The 19,198-nt window shown below is 47.2% G+C and overlaps 2 protein-coding genes across 2 annotated transcripts in view; one reads left to right on the top strand and one right to left on the bottom strand.

Moving 5' to 3' along the window:
- Window positions 1-3,459: 3,459 nt before the first annotated feature.
- On the bottom strand, window positions 3,460-14,196 carry LOC134396189 (zinc finger and SCAN domain-containing protein 31-like). Its single transcript, XM_063122593.1, has 4 exons — window positions 14,126-14,196; window positions 8,024-8,763; window positions 7,795-7,921; window positions 3,460-5,229 (listed from the first exon to the last, which is right to left on the bottom strand). Exons 1-4 carry the CDS (start codon window positions 14,187-14,189, stop codon window positions 4,289-4,291), a joined length of 1,872 nt encoding a protein of 623 aa, XP_062978663.1. The 5' UTR covers window positions 14,190-14,196; the 3' UTR covers window positions 3,460-4,288.
- Window positions 14,197-18,882: 4,686 nt separating this feature from the next.
- The window catches only part of LOC134396160 (zinc finger protein 436-like), a 41,917-nt gene continuing 41,601 nt past the window's right edge, over window positions 18,883-19,198 (top strand). Inside the window, exon 1 of the mRNA XM_063122555.1 lies at window positions 18,883-18,923. The gene's annotated coding sequence lies outside the window, so the exon portion shown is untranslated. The remainder of the gene's footprint in view (window positions 18,924-19,198) is intronic.

The following is a 19,198-nucleotide window of genomic DNA, read 5'->3' as shown; positions in this document are numbered from 1 at the left end:
AAAAAGTGATGGATGCTTATCGGAGACAATGAACAGAGGAAAGTATCATTGCAATGACTGGACAGTAGTTGGGTGACCCTATGGAAAGGAGGACAGGGCTCCTGTATCTTTATGGTTGTATTCAGGGCTGGATTTACGTACAAGCTAAACAAGTTACACCTTAGGGCCTCACATTGAGAGAGGCCCCGCGTTACAAAAAGAAAGAAAGAAAGAAAAACATTTACAACATTGAAACCATAAACATCATACAAAATTAGAACCTCTTCAGAAGGGGGAATAGTGTTATGTGTTTGGGGTCAGTCTAAATCATCTCCAGGGGTCCCTTACTCAATGCACACATATAACTTGCATTTTTAATACCTGTATTACATTACTATCAAATTCCGTTTAATTGTACAGCCCATATTTTGCGTTTACATTTTTTATTATTTGTTGAAGAGGGAAGGGCCTCACTAGTGTTTTATATAGCTTAGGGCCACAACAAATTTAAATCCGCCCCTGGTTGTATTGAAAAGGGAATTTCAGTAGGTGTCATTTGTATGCATGCAGCACCTGGTAAAATTACATCTTCATTAGAGCCATTAAAGCTGCAGGAGCCCTGCCTAGTGTGACTAGATGCAAAAGAGGGCCGGGCTCCTGCAGCTTTAACTGTTGTGATGAAGAGGGGATTTCACCAGGTGCTGCATGCCTACAAATGGCACCTGCTGAAAATCCCTTTTCTATACACTGTTAAAGATACAGGAACTCCTTTCCATAGGGTCACCCTAGACAGTAGCAGAAAGGAGTTCATGCTCCCCACTCCCACCCCACTGAATTCACACGGACTTTTAAAACGTTGGTGTTTAAAATTAAAATTAGCCTAGGGTGACCCTATGAAAAGGAGGACAGGGCTCCTGTATCTTTAACAGTTATATAGAAAAGGGAATTTCAGCAGGTGTCCTTTGTATGCATGCAGCACCTGGTGAAATTCCCTCTTCATCACAACAGTTACAGCTGCTGGAGCTATACTAGTGTGACCAGATACAAAAGAGGGCAAGGTTCCTGCAGCTTTAATTTCACCAGGTGCTGCATGCATACAAATAACACCTGCTGAAATTCTGTTTTCTATACAACAGTTAAAGATACAGGAACTCCTTTCCATAGGGTCACCCTAAGCCAGCATATTCATTAGTTTATAATGTATCAGTTATAATGCATTGTGCAATGTTAGTTATAATGCATGGGTGCCATTCCCTCCAGAGACACATTTGGTGGGAACATGGGGAAAATGGCTTCCTCCTGTGTTGCTTCCCCAAACTGTGGAATGTGCTCCCTCAAGATCAAGAATTTGAATTGGCTCCCACTTCCGTAACCCTCAGAAAGTGTGTGTGATGACGAAACCTCTTTTCAATTAAGCTTTTTAAAATATGTAGTTTTAATGTTTTTACTTTTGTTTTTATTGCTTTAAGTTTTTAATTGTTTTAAATTGCTGTATACCACCTTGATGGTTTTTAGCAAATAAGGTGGTATATAAACGTTTTAAGGTTTTAATATTCAGGACAAGTGAGGCAATTGTCCTTTTAACAAAAGGGACGTTCTTTTCCCTGAGTTCCTTAAGTTTAGGGAGGACTCCTCTGAAGTAGGGTTGCCATACGTCCTGGAAAACTGGGAATGTCACGGTTTCCAAGCATTTCCAAAATGTCCCGGCCGGTCAGTCAAGCATCCTGGATTCCTTGTCCAGCGGTCCGGAGAATTTCCAACCTCCGAAATGGTGCCTTGAGCCTGCTCAGTAGGGAAAGGAAAGGAACCTCTCGTACAAGCACTGAGTCATTACTGACTCTTGGAGGGACGCCAGCTTTCGCTGATGTTTTCTTGGCAGGCCTTATAGCGGGGTGGTTTGCCGTTGCCTTCCCCGGCCGTGATTACCTTTCCCCCAGCTAACTGGGTACTCATTTTACCGACCTCGGGAGGATGGAAGGCTGAGTCGACCCGAGCCGGCTGCCTGAAACCAGCTTCCGCTGGGATCGAACTCAGGCTGTGGGGAGAGTTTCAGCTGCAGAAACTGCTGCTTTACCGCTCTGCGCCACACGAGGCTCAATAAAAGAAAAGTCCACCCCCCAAAAAAAACACAACCATTGTCCCGGTTTTGTGGATTCAGAATATGGCAACCCTACTCTGAATAAGCCTTTGGAGAGAAGCTAGCCGAGACTGATCACCTCTCGTCTTCTTTTAACTTTGCCCATTTGAATCTGCGGTGGACCCTGGGATTGGTCAACTCTGAAGTCCCTTCCTGCTGTGAGGATTGCAGAGTTCCCACAGACTCTGAGTTGTTAACGTTTTCACTGATAAGGTCCGGTGAAGATTCACCCCTGGCTGGTGAAGAGCCTGGGAGACTCCCCTCCCGATTCCTGCGTAGGCTGGTCCATTTCTAGTCCTTTTTCTTCTGGTTCAGAATCTGATCCCAATTGATAGCCTGAAACTCCTTCCGCCACACTAAGGGGAACGGGCCTGATCATGACACTTGCTCTGGCCCAGACAATGGTGGTGGTAAGCTGGAGCGTGTTCAGAGGAGGGCAACCAGGATGATCAGGGGTCTGGAAACAAAGCCCTATGAAGAGAGACTGAAAGAACTGGGCAGGTTTAGCCTGGAGAAGAGAAGATTGAGGGGAGACATGATGGCACTCTTCAAGTACTTGAGAGGTTGTCACACAGAGGAGGGCCAGGATCTCTTCTCGATCCTCCCAGAGTGCAGGACACTGAATAACGGGCTCAAGTTACAGGAAGCCAGATTCCAGCTGGACATCAGGAAAAACTTCCTGACTGTTAGAGCAGTACGACAACGGAATCAGTTACCTAGGGAGGTTGTGGGCTCTCCCACACTAGAGGCCTTCAAGCATCTTATTATTATTTATTTATTTATATAGCGCCATCAATGTACATGGTGCATGTCGGGGATGCTTTAGGGTTGCTGGACTACAACTCCCATCACCCTGACTATTTGCCATACTGCCTATGGGTGATGGAGTCCAATAACATCTGGAGAGCTACGGCTTCTCCACTCCTGTAATTTAGCATATGCCCTGAAGAAGAGAATTTGTGGACTGAAATGGATGAGACAACGTAAGAACCCTGCTGGATCAGAGGTCCATCTCAGCCTAGTATCCTGCTTCTAGGAGCAGCCAACTGGATCTCCCAGGAATCCCACAACCAGGACAGGCAGGCAGCAGCCCTTCCTTACCAATATTCAAAGACACAATGGCACTGAGATGACACTAAACCATGGTTTATTTAACCCATTGTTGTTGGCAATGATGTGCAGACCCAGCCACGCTAAAAAAGAAAGGTTTGTTAACCACAAAAAATTCAGGACGAGAACCCATGGTTTGTTGTTGAATTATGAACTCTGGGTTGTTTAAACCATGGCTTGTAGTTACACGTGAACCCAGAACCGTGGGTTGTTCATGGATTATTTTGCAGTTTAAAAGAAGAAACTCTGCATGCCAGTACGACAGGAACACAAAAGCATTTGGGATACAGGGAAGGAGCAGGCAAAGGAGGAGGGAAACAAACAACCCAGGGATTGAAAAAACAAATGATTTGTTCAGTCATCTGCCAGACCAACCTTGGATAGAGCAGCAAACCATGGATTAAACAAACCGTGAGTTAGCATTATATGCAAACCAGAACACTGCCTCTAAACATGAAGTTTGTGTTTAGTTTCTTCATTCCAGCAGCCCTTTATCCCAAGCTGCAATTATTTCAGAATCTGCAGCCAAGCTAGTGCCCATCGCCACCTTGTGGCAGTGAGTTCCGTAGGTTAATTGCATATTGCGGGAAGAAGGAAGTTATTTTGTCGATCCTAAATCTATAGGACCACTATTCTTTTGGGCAACCCCAAGTTCTATTGTGTATAACGGGTATAACACCATGCATAATTTCATAAACTTTTATTATGTTCCTACTAATTGCTTTTTTCCACAGTGAAAAAGGCCCCCAAAGTTTCAGCCTGACTGGGTAGCCAAGGTACACTAACCAACCATCTTCACATTAAAGATTTTCACACCTTTTGCAGTTTGCCACTTGTTACTTACTGGTATGTTACTTTTCTATAAACAGACTTTCCCAACCTAGTGGTCTCCGGGTGTGTTAGACTACAACTCCCAGCATCCCCCAGCCAGCATGGAAAGCTGGTATAAAATGTCAATGTTATAAAATGCTTAATTACACATTTCTCTTCCTCAGAAACGCTTTGCCTCTGGGCACATAAGAGCACTCAGTACCGAAAGAGGGCTCAGCCTCTTTTACAATCCTAGCACCCAGAGGGATTCGTCCCCGCGTGAATTTTCTCATGCCTGCGCAAATCGCTCCGATTAAGAAACCTTTGCTCGCACGATGAACATTTATAGGGTCTTTCTCCTGTGTGGATTCTCCTGTGTATGAGGAGGTATCCTTTCTGGATGAAGCTTTTCCCACAATCTGTGCACGTGTTTGGTTTCTCTCCCGTGTGGATCCTCTCATGCGTCAAGAGGGAAGAGCGCCGGGTGAAGCACTTCCCGCACTGGGCGCACCTGTACGGGGTCTCTCCTGTATGGGTCCTCCTGTGAATGACGAGCTGCAGCCTCCGGCTGAAGTTCTGCCCGCAGTCGGAGCAGCTGTACGGCTTCTCGCCCGTGTGGATTCTCTCGTGGTTGATAAGGTTGCACCGGATGCTGAAGCGCCTCCCGCACTCGGCACACTCGTACGGCTTTTCCCCCGTGTGCATCCTCTTGTGCCTCACGAGCGTCGACTTCCGGTTGAAGCTCTTGCCGCAGTCCAAGCACGCGTAGGGCTTCTCGCCCGTGTGGGTTCTCTCATGAACTACAAGGTTCGCCTTGCAGTTGGAGGTCTTCCCGCAGTACAAGCACTTGTACGGCTTTTCGGCCATTGGCAGAGCCTGGCTGTTCAGCAGTTCCAAGCTCCTGTCGTCAGCCTGTTCCTTCTTTATCTTGAACTTGATGATACCTTCCGGAAAGGTACCTTCACATAAGCTGGCGTCCCCCTCCTCATAGAGAAGAGCCTGCTTTGCCTTTCCTGGATGGCTTTCCCAAGGGCCGCCAGGCACTGGGGGACTTGCTGGCATCAGCCCCGTCTCAAGGCCCTGGAAGAATTCCCCGTTGGCTCTTTCCAAGGATATTCCACAGACACCCACTTCCTCAGGTCTCTCCAGCTGAAATGACTCCTCTCCATTCTCCTGCAGTTGCCCATCCCCTTCTAGAAAAGACAAGACAAGAATCAACGTGATGTGAGAAGCTGAGGCACGCAAGGTACCCTCTCGCCCATTTCGGGACTCCATTCATTTTCATTGTTAAAAGATCACGTTAGTTTACTAATCATTCACAAACATCACCTTTGTTTCACTATTCATTCATTTTATTTTATTTTGATTTATTTCATTTCTATGCTGCCCAATAGCCAAAGCTCTCCAGGCAGTTTACACACTATATATATATATATATTTGTTATCTATTTATATACCATCTTTCTCCAAGGAGTCCAAGGAAGTGCATGCTCTATGGTAGTGGTTCCCAAAGTGGGCGGTACTTCCCCCTTGGGGGGGGGATTGTATAGGGGGGCCGTTAAGACGCAAAGGGGTGGCAGGAGGGCGCTTGAGATGGTCTTTTCCTAGAAGTACCTCTCCAGAAGGTCTTAAAACCCAGGGACATTTTTATGGGAGAAGGTAGTTTGGTCCCAAGTTATATGGTGGGGAAATCCATACATGTATTAATACTGTTTAAGAAAAGTCCTTTTAACAGTGAATTGAAATGTTTCAAAAGCACCAAAACGCTAATGAAGAGACATACCCTGCTTGGTGAGCCCCACCACGCTGGCTACAAAATAGAGGCATTCACTCTCTTTTCCCTCCCTCCTTCGGCAAGCCTGTGGCGAGTGCTTCCCATTTAAAGGGGCCGCGTGCAGCATGGGCCCTTTTTCATCCTCAGCTCCTCAGCTCAGCTCCTCCGCCCAGCCGCCGCTGCTGCTCAGCCCATGCGCCCAGACCAGCAGGATCCAGAGGAGCGTGGCCCCTTTAAATAGGAAGCACCCGTATGTCTCTTCATTAGCGTTTTGGTGCTTTTGAAACATTTCAATTTGCCGTTAAAAGGACTCTTCTTAAACGGTATTAATACACGTGTGGATTGAGGAGGGTCTTGTTGGCAGCATGGCTTCGGACAACTCGGACTGATGGAGCGCCGCTCCCGGCATGACCCTTCCCAAATATACTACACTCATCATCTAAGACCCTCCTCAGAGTGCCTCCTCCTAGCAGAGGTTTGCAAAAAATGGAGATTTTTTTTTTAAAAAAAATTAAGTTAGGATACTGCTGTGATTGACCTGCTTTTTAAGTACATGTGTTCTCTTGCAGCAGCATTTTGGCCCTGCCAGGTGCTCCTTGGCATGGGGCTTGCCGCCATCGTTAACCCCTCCCTCCTCCTTCCCCGACCCCATTGGGCTCCATGAGACTTACTTCTCAATAGGGATGCATGAGATCGGGGAGGGAACCTGTTGATTATGATTTTTTTTATGCAATTAAATGTCTTAAAAGAAGATTAAACCAGAAATTTCTGCACTATGGAGAGTGGTTCAGAAGCTTCTGGTTGCATTTCCAACACCATATTTGGTGGAATGTGGTTTTAGTGTGGTCTGCCTACTTCTAGGGAGGTCGTGGCCTCTCCCACACTAGAGGCCTTCAAGAGGCAGCTGGACAAGCATCTGTCAGGGCTGCTTTAGGGTGGATTCCTGCATTGAACAGGGCGTTGGACTCGATGGCCTTGTAGGCCCCTTCCAACTCTGCTATTCTATGATTCTATGATTCTCTCCGAGCAAAGAAATTGACTCCAGATTACTAAACGTGGTGATTTAAGACTCATGTTAAGTGACTTTAAACCAGACATTGGGAAACCAGTATCACTTCAACAAGCCCATCCATCACATTAGGAATTTACAGAATAGTGAGGTACTCTACCCCCTAGTTACTAAATGTGATATCTAATATTCTTGCTAAATGACTATCAGACTTTGAAAAGATGATATCACTGGACCAAGTTCATCAATTATGTTTAATTGAAAAAACTAAAAAAAATGTAATTGGATTTTGAATACATATTCAATTAATTGTTACTGTTTTGAATTTTATTGTTATTATCTTCCTTAGTGGGTCATTGAAAACTGCTGTTCTGAATGATTTTTATAATGTAGGGTAGGGGGCACTGGGCATGAGTTTGTGGAACCAAGAGGGTGTTTACCTGAAAAAGTTTGGGAACTACTGCTCTATGGTGTTTAGTAGGGTTCACTCCCTTTAATTCAGTTAAAAGCAAGGCAATCAAACAAACTTATGATTAAAACCACCATCAGATAAAAACTCAAAGGGAGAGAAGGCTTCATTCAGAAACCCTTCATCATCCATGGAGCACATGGACAGAGGATGTGGCTTTACTGGATTCGGGGCGCTCCTCCAATGGAGTCTTCACTGCTCCCACAGCAGGACAAAAGCCCAAAACCAAAAACTGAAGATGTGAGGCCTTGTGAGTTGGTGGTTCCCAAGTCCGGGAATTGGGGGGGTTGCCTCTTCTGGTTGGGGTTGCACTGGTCCGTAGTTTGGGGGTGCTCCTAGATCCATCTCTGTCACTGGAGGCCCAGGTGACCTCGGTGGCCTGGAGCGCCCATTATCAACTTCGGTTGGTGCGCCAACTGCGCCCGTTCCTGAGAGGGAAGGAACCCAGCCTGGAGCTATTTTCAGATTCTCTAACAATCAGTAACTGTGTCTCTTTGAATATTTACCAAAGAAACTGGAGTCTCCGTCACGCTCCGGCTTGTCTTCCACAGAGAGCTGCAGCTTTACGGAGTCAGGCAGATCCTGCTCCGAATTTGGGGTGTTGATGAACGACTCCACCAGCTGCCCTGGCTCCTGAAAAAGAAGCAGATGTGACTAAAAACCCAGAGCGGATTCACCGCCCCACTGACATCGGAGCCTCCACTGCCCAGCGTGAAACACACACACCCCGCTCACCTTGTGTGCCCATCTCTCGGGCTCTTCCAGCCTCAGGAGGAAGTCCTCGGCCAGGGCCACTGCCTGGCTGCAGGTCTCGGGCCCCCGCTCGCTGACCCAGCTCTGCATTTCCCAGGGCAGGACGGTCAAGAACTGCTCCAGGATCAGCACCTCCAGGATCTGGTCCTTGGAGCGCCTGTCCGGCTTCAGCCACTGATGGCAAAGCTTCCAGAGTTGCTTGCAAACGCCCCGGGGCCCCTCGGCCTCCTGGTAGCAGAAGTGCCTGAAGCATTGGCGCCGTGCCTCACAGTCAGCGGCCTCTCCGCCTGCCATCTCCTCCTTCACTTTCATGGTCTCCTCTAGGCCTCCATTGGGTTTCCGGGGGGCCCTGAGGCCTGGCAAAGCCGGTGGTGTCACCCACTCTCCCCTAGGCCACAGGCTGGCACTGGCTATTTCCTTGAAGGAGGCCTGGAATTCCTTGGTGTCTTCTTCAGAGACGGGCTCAGGTAACTTGAGGTGTCGCCAACCAGAGTGAGGCGACTCCACCGTCTTCAGGAATTCCTGCCACTGGCTTTCCCAGCGCTGCTGCAGGCCCTCCTCCGGCTCCTGCTTAATTTGCGGGGGGGCCTCCCCAGTCAGAAACTCCTTGATGGTCCCGACTTGGACAACGTGGGGGTCCCTTTCGCTGGCTGCTGCGAGCCGCCCGCTGGCTTCAGATCCTGTCGTCTCCTCCATTTTTATTTCGGGCTGCGACTCCTGGGCTGAAAACGAAATTCAGTCATCTTGATACACTGCAAAGCGAGGGGGGGGGGGCGGGGAGTTTTTAATGGCGCAATCCTATACACATCTACTCAGGAGGAAGCCCCATTAGATTCATAGAAATATGAGCCCCATTGAATTCAAATGTAACCCCCCTGAATTCAGACAGTTCATTGAATTTAATGGGATTTTCTCTCAGGTATTATATATTTATTTATTGCATTTTTATACCACCCAATAGCTGAAGCTCCCTGGGCAGTTCACAAGTTGGTCTAGCAGCCTTTCCCATCCTATTGTCCTCCAGATGTGTAGGGACTATACCCTAGGGTGACCCTATGAAAAGGAGGACAGGGCTCCTGTATCTTTAACAGTTATATTGAAAAGGAAATTTCAGCAGGTGTCGTTTGCATATATGGAGAACCTGGTGAAACTCCCTTTTCATCACAACAGTTAAAGCTGCAGGTGCCTTGCCCTCTTTTAAATCTGGTCACTCTAGTATAGCTCCTGCACCTTTAATTGAGGTGATGAAGAGGGAATTTCACCAGGTTTATTTATTTATTTATTTATTACATTTCTATACCGCCCAATAGCCAGAGCTCTACAGATGACACCTGCTGAAATTCCCTTTTCTATGCAACTGTTAAAGATACAGGAGCCCTGTCCTCCTTTTCATATGGTCACCCTACTATACCCCCCATCAGCAGCTGGGGATGATGGGGATTGTGGTCATGATGTAACTGGAGGATGCCAGGTTAGGAAAGGCCAGTGTATAGGACTGTGTCCTCAGTTGATTAATTAGTTAGATCAGGGGTGCATTACCTAAGCCCCCCTCTTCCACCAAATCCCCCCCTCTCCAATTGCGCCACTGTCCCTGCTCTCTGAGATTCTCATACAGATGGCTTCTTTCCTGCCACTGCTAACAGTGCACTAGCCAACGTTGCATCACATGCAGAGTCAAAAAGGTTGTGCATCTCTGGGTTACACTAATCATAGAATCATATAATAGCAGAGTTGGAAGGGGCCTACAAGGCCATCGAGTCCAACCCCCTGCTCAATGCAGGAATCCACCCTAAAGCAACCCTGACAGGTGGTTGTCCAGCTGCCTCTTGAAGGCCTCTAGTGTGGGAGAGCTCACAACCTCCCTAGGTAACTGATTCCATTGTCGCACTGCTCTAACAGTCAGGACGTTTTTCCTGATGCCCAGCTGGAATCTGGCTTCCTGTCACTTGAGCCCGTTATTCCGTGTCCTGCACTCTGGGAGGATCGAGAAGAGATCCTGGCCCTCCTCTGTGTGACAACCTTTTAAGTATTTGAAGAGTGCTATCATGTCTCCCCTCAATCTTCTCTTCTCCAGGCTAAACATGCCCAGTTTTTTCAGTCTCTCTTCATAGGGCTTTGTTTCTAGACCTCTGATCATCCTGGTTGCCCTCTTCTGAACACGCTCCAGCTTGTCATCAATAAACCCCCTTTGTAATCAAGTACAAAGGCATACCCAATTCATTCTCTGACATGTTTTTTTTAAGATTAAATTAATAGAACATATAAAAACTGCTAATGGCAGGCACCCACCATGTTAAAAGAGGTACTATTTGTTCCCATATATGGGAAGGAATTCCTCTTCTAGGTGGCTGTGCCATACACACACCACCTCCTCATAAAATAAGAAATGTAGGGTGACCCTATGGAAAGGAGGACAGGGCTCCTGCATCTTTAACCATTGTATAGAAAAGGGGATTTCAGCAGGTGTTGTTCGTATGCATGCAGCAGCTGGTGAAATTCCCTCTTCTTCACAACAGTTAAAGCTGCAGGAGCCCTGCCCTCTTTTGTATCTAGCCACTCTAGTATAGCTCCTGCAGCTTTAACTGTTGTGATGGAGGGAATTTCACCAGGTTTTCCATATATACAAATGACACCTGGAGAAATTCCCTTAACAATACAACTGTTAAAAGATGCAGGAGCCCTGTCCTCCTTTCCATAGGTGCAAAAGCAAGGAAAACCCCGTGGGGGAGTAAAAAGAAGCCAAAGGCAAAGGTAGAACCTGGTTCTACCTTTGCCTTTGGCTTCTTTTTACTCCTCCTTTCCATCGGGCCACCCTAAATATAGGGCTGTGTGGTTAATCAACTAATTCAGCCTTCCGCAACTTGGTGTCCTCCAGATGTTTTGGACTACAATGTCCATCAGTCCCAGCCAACATGGACAATGGTCAGGAATGCTTGGAGTTGTTGTCAAAACCTCTGGATGGCAGCAGGTTGGGGAACGGTGAACTAATCAGTTGATTAAAAAACTAATTTGATTAATTGACTAACATGTCAGTTGAAGAGATGGAAACGGGAGAAAAATAACTTTCAAACATATATTACCACTGCTTGTCTTGATCAGGCCACAGGTGCATTTACTGCACAATCCAGTGTATGTGTATTCAGAAGAAATAATAATAATAATTAATAAATACATAATTTGATTTGCACCCCATGCAACCAAAAAATGGCATTTAAACAATACATTAAAAAAAATACAAACTGAGTGAATTCCAGATTGTAACTGGGCCAAACAGGCCTATGCCTGTCTACTCAGAAGTAAGTGCCCCTGAGTTCAGTGGAACTTACTCCCAGGTAAGTAGATTGCAAACTTAGCCTGGGTTTGATGCCTTTAAAAGGGAATTAAACAAAATTCATGTGAAAAAGGCCTATCAATGGCGACAAGCCAGAATTCCCAGCTAGCAGGAATGCTGGGAGTTGTAGTCCAAAAAATCTAGAGGGCAACAAATTGGGGAAAGGGTGAGTATATAATGCAACCTTTTCAGTATAAGTCAATCATCAGACCTGGTAAGGTGTGATAGAAATCCCTTTTCAGGATTCAGTTGTTGTTGTTGACAATGCCCTGATTCGGCTTCCCCAACGTAGTACTCTTTAGATGTTTTGGACTTCAACTTCCATAAACCCCAGCCAGCATGGCAGAGGATCACGAATGCTGGGAAATGTAGTCCAAAGTATGCAGAGGGCACCATGTTGGGAAAGATTGACCTAATCTCATATGCCTCCATGATTCCCCCCCCCCTTTTCCTTTCCCCTCCCAACCCTCCTTTCCTTGCGTGCTGTGTCTTTTTAGATTGTAACACTCCAGGCAGGGACCATCTTATTTTACTGGTTGACCGTAAGCCACTCTAGCATCCTTATATAAAGTATAAACCACTTTAGAGATACAACTCCATTTATGCTTAGACAGTTTTTACAAAGTCCTACAACTCCCAGCATCCCCTCTGCCAGCAATGCTGGAGGTTTTAAGACTTTTGAAAAACTATCTAAACATGCATAGGGTTGGGCCCTAAATAAATACATAAAATGAAGGAAGGCTGCCATAAGGACAGAGACAGGCTGCTGTTCTAAGACCTAGGAAATGTGGATTTGTCAATAACAACTCAAATGTTCTTTAGAATCAGGTACTAATCCCTTGAGAAGGGTAAATCCAATTTACCCTTCCTTATCTTGATGGCCCATCTTTCCCATTGAAATGCTAAAATTTGAAAGCCTGGGACTCCAATCTTATTAGGGACCCTGAGCCAGGGAGTTTTTTGCACCTTAAGTGAAGGCTACTTTCTTTAAACCTGCTCAGATCCTAGAACAGCTCCCCCAGCCATGGTGTGTTGAATTACTGCTGCCATCAGACCCACACAGCAGCCAGACTGGCAGAGGATAATGGAAGCTGTTGTCCAGCACATCTGAAGGGCACCAGATTGGGGGAGGCTGTATAGTAGCTGACAACTATTTAATTCTTTACTAGAACGCAGTGCAGCTGCTAAAGGGATGCAAGCCAGGAAAGGCGTCTGTCCAAATCTCAGCGCAGCTATGCACAGGGCCGGTGCCAAAGCTGGCATGATCAGGCATCTGCTGAGGGTCTGTACTCTGCAGACTTAGAATCATAGAATAGTAGAGTTGGAAGGGGCCTATAAGGCCATTGAGTCCAACCCCCTGTTCTATGCAGGAATCCTCCTTAAAGCATCCCTGACAGACGGCTGTCCAGCTGCCTCTTGAAAGCCTCTGGTGTGGGAGAGCCCACCACCTCCCTAGGTAACTGGTTCCATTGTCGTACTGCTCTAACAGTCAGGGAGTTTTTCCTGATGTCCAGCCGGAATCTGGCTTCCTGTAACTTGAGCCCGTTATTCCGTGTCCCGCACTCTGGGATGATCATGAAGAGATCCTGGCCCTCCTCTGTGTGACAACCTTTTAAGTATTTGAAGAGGGCTATCATGACTCCCCTCAATCTTCTCTTCAGCCCCCTGGAGTTCCTCCTCCTCTTCACCATTGCAACCCGCTTGTTTACCTGTCCCTCACTCTGGCCCTGACCACAGAGGTGGTGGTGGAGCAGTAGATGCCACGGTCTTCTTGCACCCTGGTTCTTTGCCTGTCAATCAAGCAAGTGGGAGCTATGACAAGGAAGAGGAGCCGGAGCAAGCAGAAGCAACGGTGGTGAGAAGGCAGACCGGGTCCATCAGGGTACCTTGTCCAAAGACTCTCCAAAACTTACACCTGGCACTGCTCACTGCAGCTATGAAGGCACCAGGTGGCCTTTGGCAAGCCATGTTTCACCTTAGCCTGCCCCTTCCCCCACTCATTTGCACCATCTAGATATTTATTTATTTATTTATTTATTCATTTCATTTCATTTGTACCCCACCAAGGAGGTAGAGCTAACAAGAGTTATTGACCCCGTTCAGACAACACTCTAAACCATGCTGCTTAACCACAAAATGGTTATGGGACTGCATTAACCTTAATGCACTGCATTAACCATTTTGTGGTTAAAGCAGCATGGTTTAGCGTGTTGTCTGAACGGGGCCATTGTACTGACATGATGCACCGTAGGAGGCACCTTAAACACCCAGGAGGTGCTACATAAATGGAACACTCTTTCTCTTCTTAGCCATGGGTACACATAAGGGTTGCCAACTTTTTCCCCTGCCCTTGCTCCTCTGCTTTGAACAGCAAGGGCCCCGTCGCTTTTGTCCGGGCCACATTCTGCCAAGCAGAATGTCAAAAAGGCGCAGGAGCGGCCCCTCCCCCTGATCAGTTGGCAAACCATGTGGGTGGGTGGAACCCTTGCGGCCGCTCTTGTGCCTCCGGCAGAGCTTTGCTGTGCAGAAATCAGCACCTGCAGCTTTCTACCGGCCCGGGAGCTAACCTGCCGATTGGTGCGCTTCTGATAAAGCACAGGTGCGCAGGTCAGGTGAAGTGTTGACAACCTGAATGAAGAGAGTGCTCAGCCCCCCCTCCCCGCTCCAGCCCTCCCCACGATTGATTTTTGGCATCGCCACACATTATTGTTCCTTTTTGTCCTCATCGGTGGTCCGCCGGGGCTTGAACTCACCCGCTCCTTGCAGCTCTAGCGCTGCAACCTCTGGGAAGAGCCTGGCCGCCTCCGATGGCTCCATCCAACAGCAGAACCCCCGCAAGAGCGAAGGAGGAAGGAGGTGGATCAGGAAGGTGGCTGGGCTTAGGTCACAATCTGCAGGCTTCTCTAGCCTTCTATAGCTCTGTGCACTTAACCCTTTCAGCAAGAAGCCAGACCCAGCCTGCGCCCTCGAACCATCCCTGTTTAGCAAGGACCCTCTTCCCTGTTTCCTCCTGGGTCTCTCTCTCTGCCCCCTAAGTGACAATCCGGGTTTGTTTGGTTTTTTTGTCCTTTGGGGGGGGGATACCTGATTAAAACGCCGGTGTGGTTTGCTAGAGCTGTCTGCTGACTGGGATTCAGCCTTGTCCCCAGGGTCGTCAATAGTTAAATCTCTAAGCTGGCAGGAGGGTGCGGGGCTGGGGTGGGGGGGAGAAGGGCTGAACCTTGCCTACAGCAGCACATCCATGTGAATGCACGCGCATGAACAATAAGGCCCCATGATGCGCAGCGGGGCCTGCCAATTCCACAGCCTGCAGCTGCCGAGGGCATATTTGCCACTGCTGACTGCGAGAAAACGAACCATTTTCCGAGCGTATCCGTCACCCCAAAACGGGGCCAGGGAAGCAAGCAATACCACCTGGGCTTTTAAATCGGCGAAGGGTGGATTTACATTGCAGAATAAATGAACACAACAGAAGGCACAGGCCTCATCTACACCAAGCAGGAAATTGCAGTATGAAAGCAGTATATAAAAGGCAGGAGCCACACTACTGCTTTATAGCAGTATTGAAGTGCACTGACAACTGTTGGGGCCCATAGACACAGACCACTTTCATACCGCTATAGCCTGCTTGGTGTGGCTCCTGCCTTTTATATACCACTTTCATACTGCAATATCCTGCTTGGTGTAGATGAGGCCGTAGGGCCAGCGGAGGCTGGTGGCTCCGATGTCAGTGGGCCAAGAAATCCGCTCTGGGTTTCAGCCAGGACCCTAAAGGAGATATCCAAGGTGTGGAAGCTTTGGTTGGACTAGAGTCCATTTCTGCAGCTACATCAAGGTTTTTTCCTCAACTGGAAGGAGTGGGGGGGGTTTGTTAACAGTGGAACCAGATGGCCATGAAAATCAAAAAGCGAAGACTAAAAATGTTTGCAACACAAGTTAAATATATGCAAAATAAGCCCAGTGACCATTCACGGCAGCAGTAATGGATGATAACATAACTGCCTTCTACTGCTAAGTTAACTGGTGTACATAGGCTAACTGCCTCTGATGTTGGAGGTAGCTCATAGCTATCAGGACTAGTAGACATTGATAGACTTCTCCAGGAACTCATCTAACACTGAGGTGGGATACAAATTCAGCAGAAGCACATCTAGAACAAAGCGGGGTGGAAGCAATGAGGCAGATTCACCGCCTCCTCCAACGGATCTACAGGCTCATGTTTAGGGTGGCTACTTTGGCATTGCCAAAAAAAGAGAACAAAAGAAGAGACTGCTCTGCATAATATTTGCAAATGCTAGTAAAAGGAAGAGGGGCCGACCAAGGGCAAGATGGATGGATGATATTCTGGAGGTGACAGACTTGACCTTGGTGGAGCTAGGAGTGGCGACAGCCGACAGAAAGCTCTGGCGTGGGCTGGTCCATGAGGTCACGAAGAGTCGGAAGCGACTGAACGAATAAACAACAAGTTTATATGCATAGATGCAAATTTAGAATTAATTGCTATCATTAAGTCCATAAGGGGTACATAAGAGCCCTACTGGATCAGACCAAGGGTCCATCTAGCCCATCTAGAAAGCCATGCTGACAACTGTTGCCCAGAGGACCTTTTCTTCTGCTGCTCCCAGACTGTGGAATGGCCTGCTGGAGAAGATTCGTCAACCTGACAGTCTTTTAGAATTTAAAAAAGCAATAAAGACTGATCTATTCCAGCAGGCCTATCCAGTGAAATTTTAGAATGTTTTCAGGATGTTTTCAGGATGTTTTAATCATGTATGGCATGTTTTAATTCATTTTAATGTGTATTTTATATCATGTTTTTATACTGTTTGTTTTATACTTTGAATTGTTTTAGTTTTTGTGAACCGCCCAGGAAGCTTCGGCTATTGGGCGGTATAAAAATGCAGTAAATCATCATCATCATCATCATGTAGTTCACACAGTGGGCAACCAGCTGTTGACCAGGGACCCACAAACGGGACATGATGCAACAGCATCCTCCCACCCATATTCCACAGCAGCTGGTGTATATAGGCTTACTGCCTTGGATACTGGAGATAGCACATAGCTATCAGGACTAATAGCCATTGATAACCTTCTCCTCCAGGAATTTAAAGACATCCAAGTTGGTGGTCATCCTGTGTGAAGGATGACCAAAAAACTAGAACCCGGGGTCATCCCATGAAGCTGATTGGTGGGAGATTCAAGACAAATAAAAGGAAGGACCTCTTCACACAGCACAGTTAAATTATGGAATTCACTACCACAAGATGTAGTGATAGCCACCAATTTGGATGGCTTTTAAAAGGGGTTGGATAAATTCCTGGAGGAGAAGGCTATCAATGGCTACTAGCCCTGATGGTTGTGTGCAGTACTCGAGGCAGTAAGCCTGTGTGCACCAGTTGCTGGGGAACATGGGCTGGAGGGTGCTGATGCACCATGTCCTGCTTTGTGGGTCCCTGGCCAATGGCTGGTTGGCCACTGTGTGAACAGAGTGCTGGACTAGATGGACCCTTGGTCTGATCCAGCATCAGGGCTCTTCTTAAGGAATGCTTCCTTTTATCTGTCCCGAGTCTCCCACCAATCAGCTTTATGGAATGAGCCCAGGTTCTAGTATTATGGGAGAGGAAGAAAAATGTCTCTCTGTCCACATTCTCCAGCAGAGTGGGGAAGAATGTGACCAGGGGAGCTGTATGCCTGGTCAACCTGCTGTCTGGAGACTGACTGCAGATGAGCAACTTCACAGGTTCTTAAACTGAAATTGGACAGGACCGCCCTTAAGATGAGAACTGTCCTCTGTAAAGCAAGACACATGGCCACCTTAGTCATGCTGGATGGGGGAGGGAAGGTTTATTTTGCTTTTTACCTGGTTTCCCCCCATGACCCCTTTGGTTTCAGTGGGAGGGAATTTTTCCTATGCCAGCTCTAACAACATCAGCAGACTCCTGCTGGATCTATCTAGTCCAGCGTTCTGTTCACATAGTGGCCAACACGTTGCCCCAATGGGCAGCCCACAAGTAGGACATGATTGCAAAAGCAGCTTGCTGCCCATGTTCCCCAGCAACTGGTGTACCTAGGCATACTGCCTCTGATACCAGAGGCAGCACATAGCAGGACTGACATCCATTGATATCCTTCTCTTCCAGGAATTTGTCTAATGCCCTCGGAAAGTCACGCAAATCAGCTTCATGGGATCACCCCAGGTTCTAGTATTATGGGAGGGGGAGAAAAATGTCTCCCTATTCACATATTCCCACAACCATGCATAATTTTGTACACCTCTATCAGGTCTCCCCTTGATCATCTTTTCTCCAAGCTAAACAATCCCAGCTGTTGTAACCTTCCCTCATAGGGGAGACGCTCCAGCCCCTCAATCATTTTAGTTGCCCTTTTCTGCACTTTCCCCAACTCTACAATATCTTTTTTTTAGGTGTGGTGACCAGAACTGTTCACAGTATTCTAAGGATGGTTGCACCATAGATTTGTATAAAGGCAATATGATATGGGCAGGTGTGTTTTTCCTTTCCACAATTTCTTAATTTTGCTTTTATCATAGCAGCTGCCCACTGGGTCGACAATTTTATCAAGCTGTCCACCACAACCCCAAGATCTCTTTCTTGGTCAGTCACATGAGCAGATCCCATCAGCTCATAGATAAAGTTTTGCCCCAACGTGCATCACTTTACACTTGCTTAACGTTGACCTACATTTGCCATTTTGATGCCCGTTCTCCCAGGTAGGAGAGATTGCCATAGGTGGGGGGCCAGAATTGGTCCCCTTTAGGGAAATGGAACAAAGTTGGACCCATTAAATCCAGGCCCAAACATCTGAACAAGCACCTCCTCACATACAAACCTGCCCATGAATTAAGATCATGAGCAGCTAATAAAAAAAGCCCTACAACATCCACCCAAGCAGCTACTTTGGCTTTGTAAAGCCCAGTACAGCCTTCCTCAATCTGGTGACTGCCAGATATTTTAGATTTCAACCATAGGTGTGCGCAAGGGGTGTGCCGAGTGTGCCCAGGCACACCCTAATGTCTCAAGCGATAAGCATCTCCTTAATCCTCCCTTCACCTGCAATGGCCCTCCCACGGTCAGGAGAGCCGAACCCGTAGTAGGGCATCAGTGTCTACAGTGTTTAATAAATAAATGAATTAAAAAATGTCTTTTATGATTGAATATGCAATAAATGTTCACCTTCAAAAAAATAAAATTCCCTGGGTGCACACCCTAATGAAATGTGTTGCGCACGCCTATGATTTCAACACCCATCAGACTCAATGGTCAGGAATGTTGGGAGCTTGTAGTCCAAACCGTTTGCTGGCTGCCCATTCCTACAAAAAGCTTAATGGGTTAAATGCACAAAGCTCTCAAGCCTAGAGAAGGCCCAGAAATACACAGGGGGGTTATTTATTTATTTAAGGAGTTGCACCGAATTCCTTTTCCTGTCCCTCCCCTTTGGCTGAGCGTCTTTCTGGGTGGTCCCTAAACTTTGGAGGGTTTCGGTATTATAATTCTGCAGAGGCTGCAAGCGAGTCAGCACTTTAGAGAGGTACGTTAAGGAGGGTTTTTTGGGAGGGACGGTCCAGATCCGAAGGAAAGGGAAGGCGGCAGAGAAGGAATTGGCAGAAAGAATAAGAATTAAACCCTGGGAGGGAGAGAATGTTGCTGTAAATCAGGGACCGAGAGCCTTCGAGGTGTTTTGAACTTGAACTCCCATCAGTGCCAGCTAGCATGGCCAATAGTGAGGAATGCTGGGAGTTGTAGTCCAAACCACCTGGAGGGTGCTAGGTTGGGGAAGGCTGTTGTAAATAGACACACACCTGC

The sequence above is a fragment of the Elgaria multicarinata genome, chromosome 3 (assembly GCF_023053635.1).
Source record: "Elgaria multicarinata webbii isolate HBS135686 ecotype San Diego chromosome 3, rElgMul1.1.pri, whole genome shotgun sequence".
Lineage (NCBI taxonomy): Eukaryota > Metazoa > Chordata > Lepidosauria > Squamata > Anguidae > Elgaria > Elgaria multicarinata.
Note: the sequence above shows the minus strand (reverse complement) of the source record. Positions and strands in the feature narration are given on the sequence as shown.

Bases quoted from the DNA above. Each gene is read 5' to 3' on its own strand.
- LOC134396189 (XM_063122593.1), bottom strand. From the start codon at position 14,189: ATGGAGCCATCGGAGGCGGCCAGGCTCTTCCCAGAGGTTGCAGCGCTA. The intron at 8,764-14,125 runs GTGAGTTCAAGC...TTTCGTTTTCAG, and splicing joins GCTAGAGCTGCAAGGAGCGG to CCCAGGAGTCGCAGCCCGAA. The intron at 7,922-8,023 runs GTGAGCGGGGTG...CTTCTTTTTCAG, and splicing joins CCGAGAGATGGGCACACAAG to GAGCCAGGGCAGCTGGTGGA.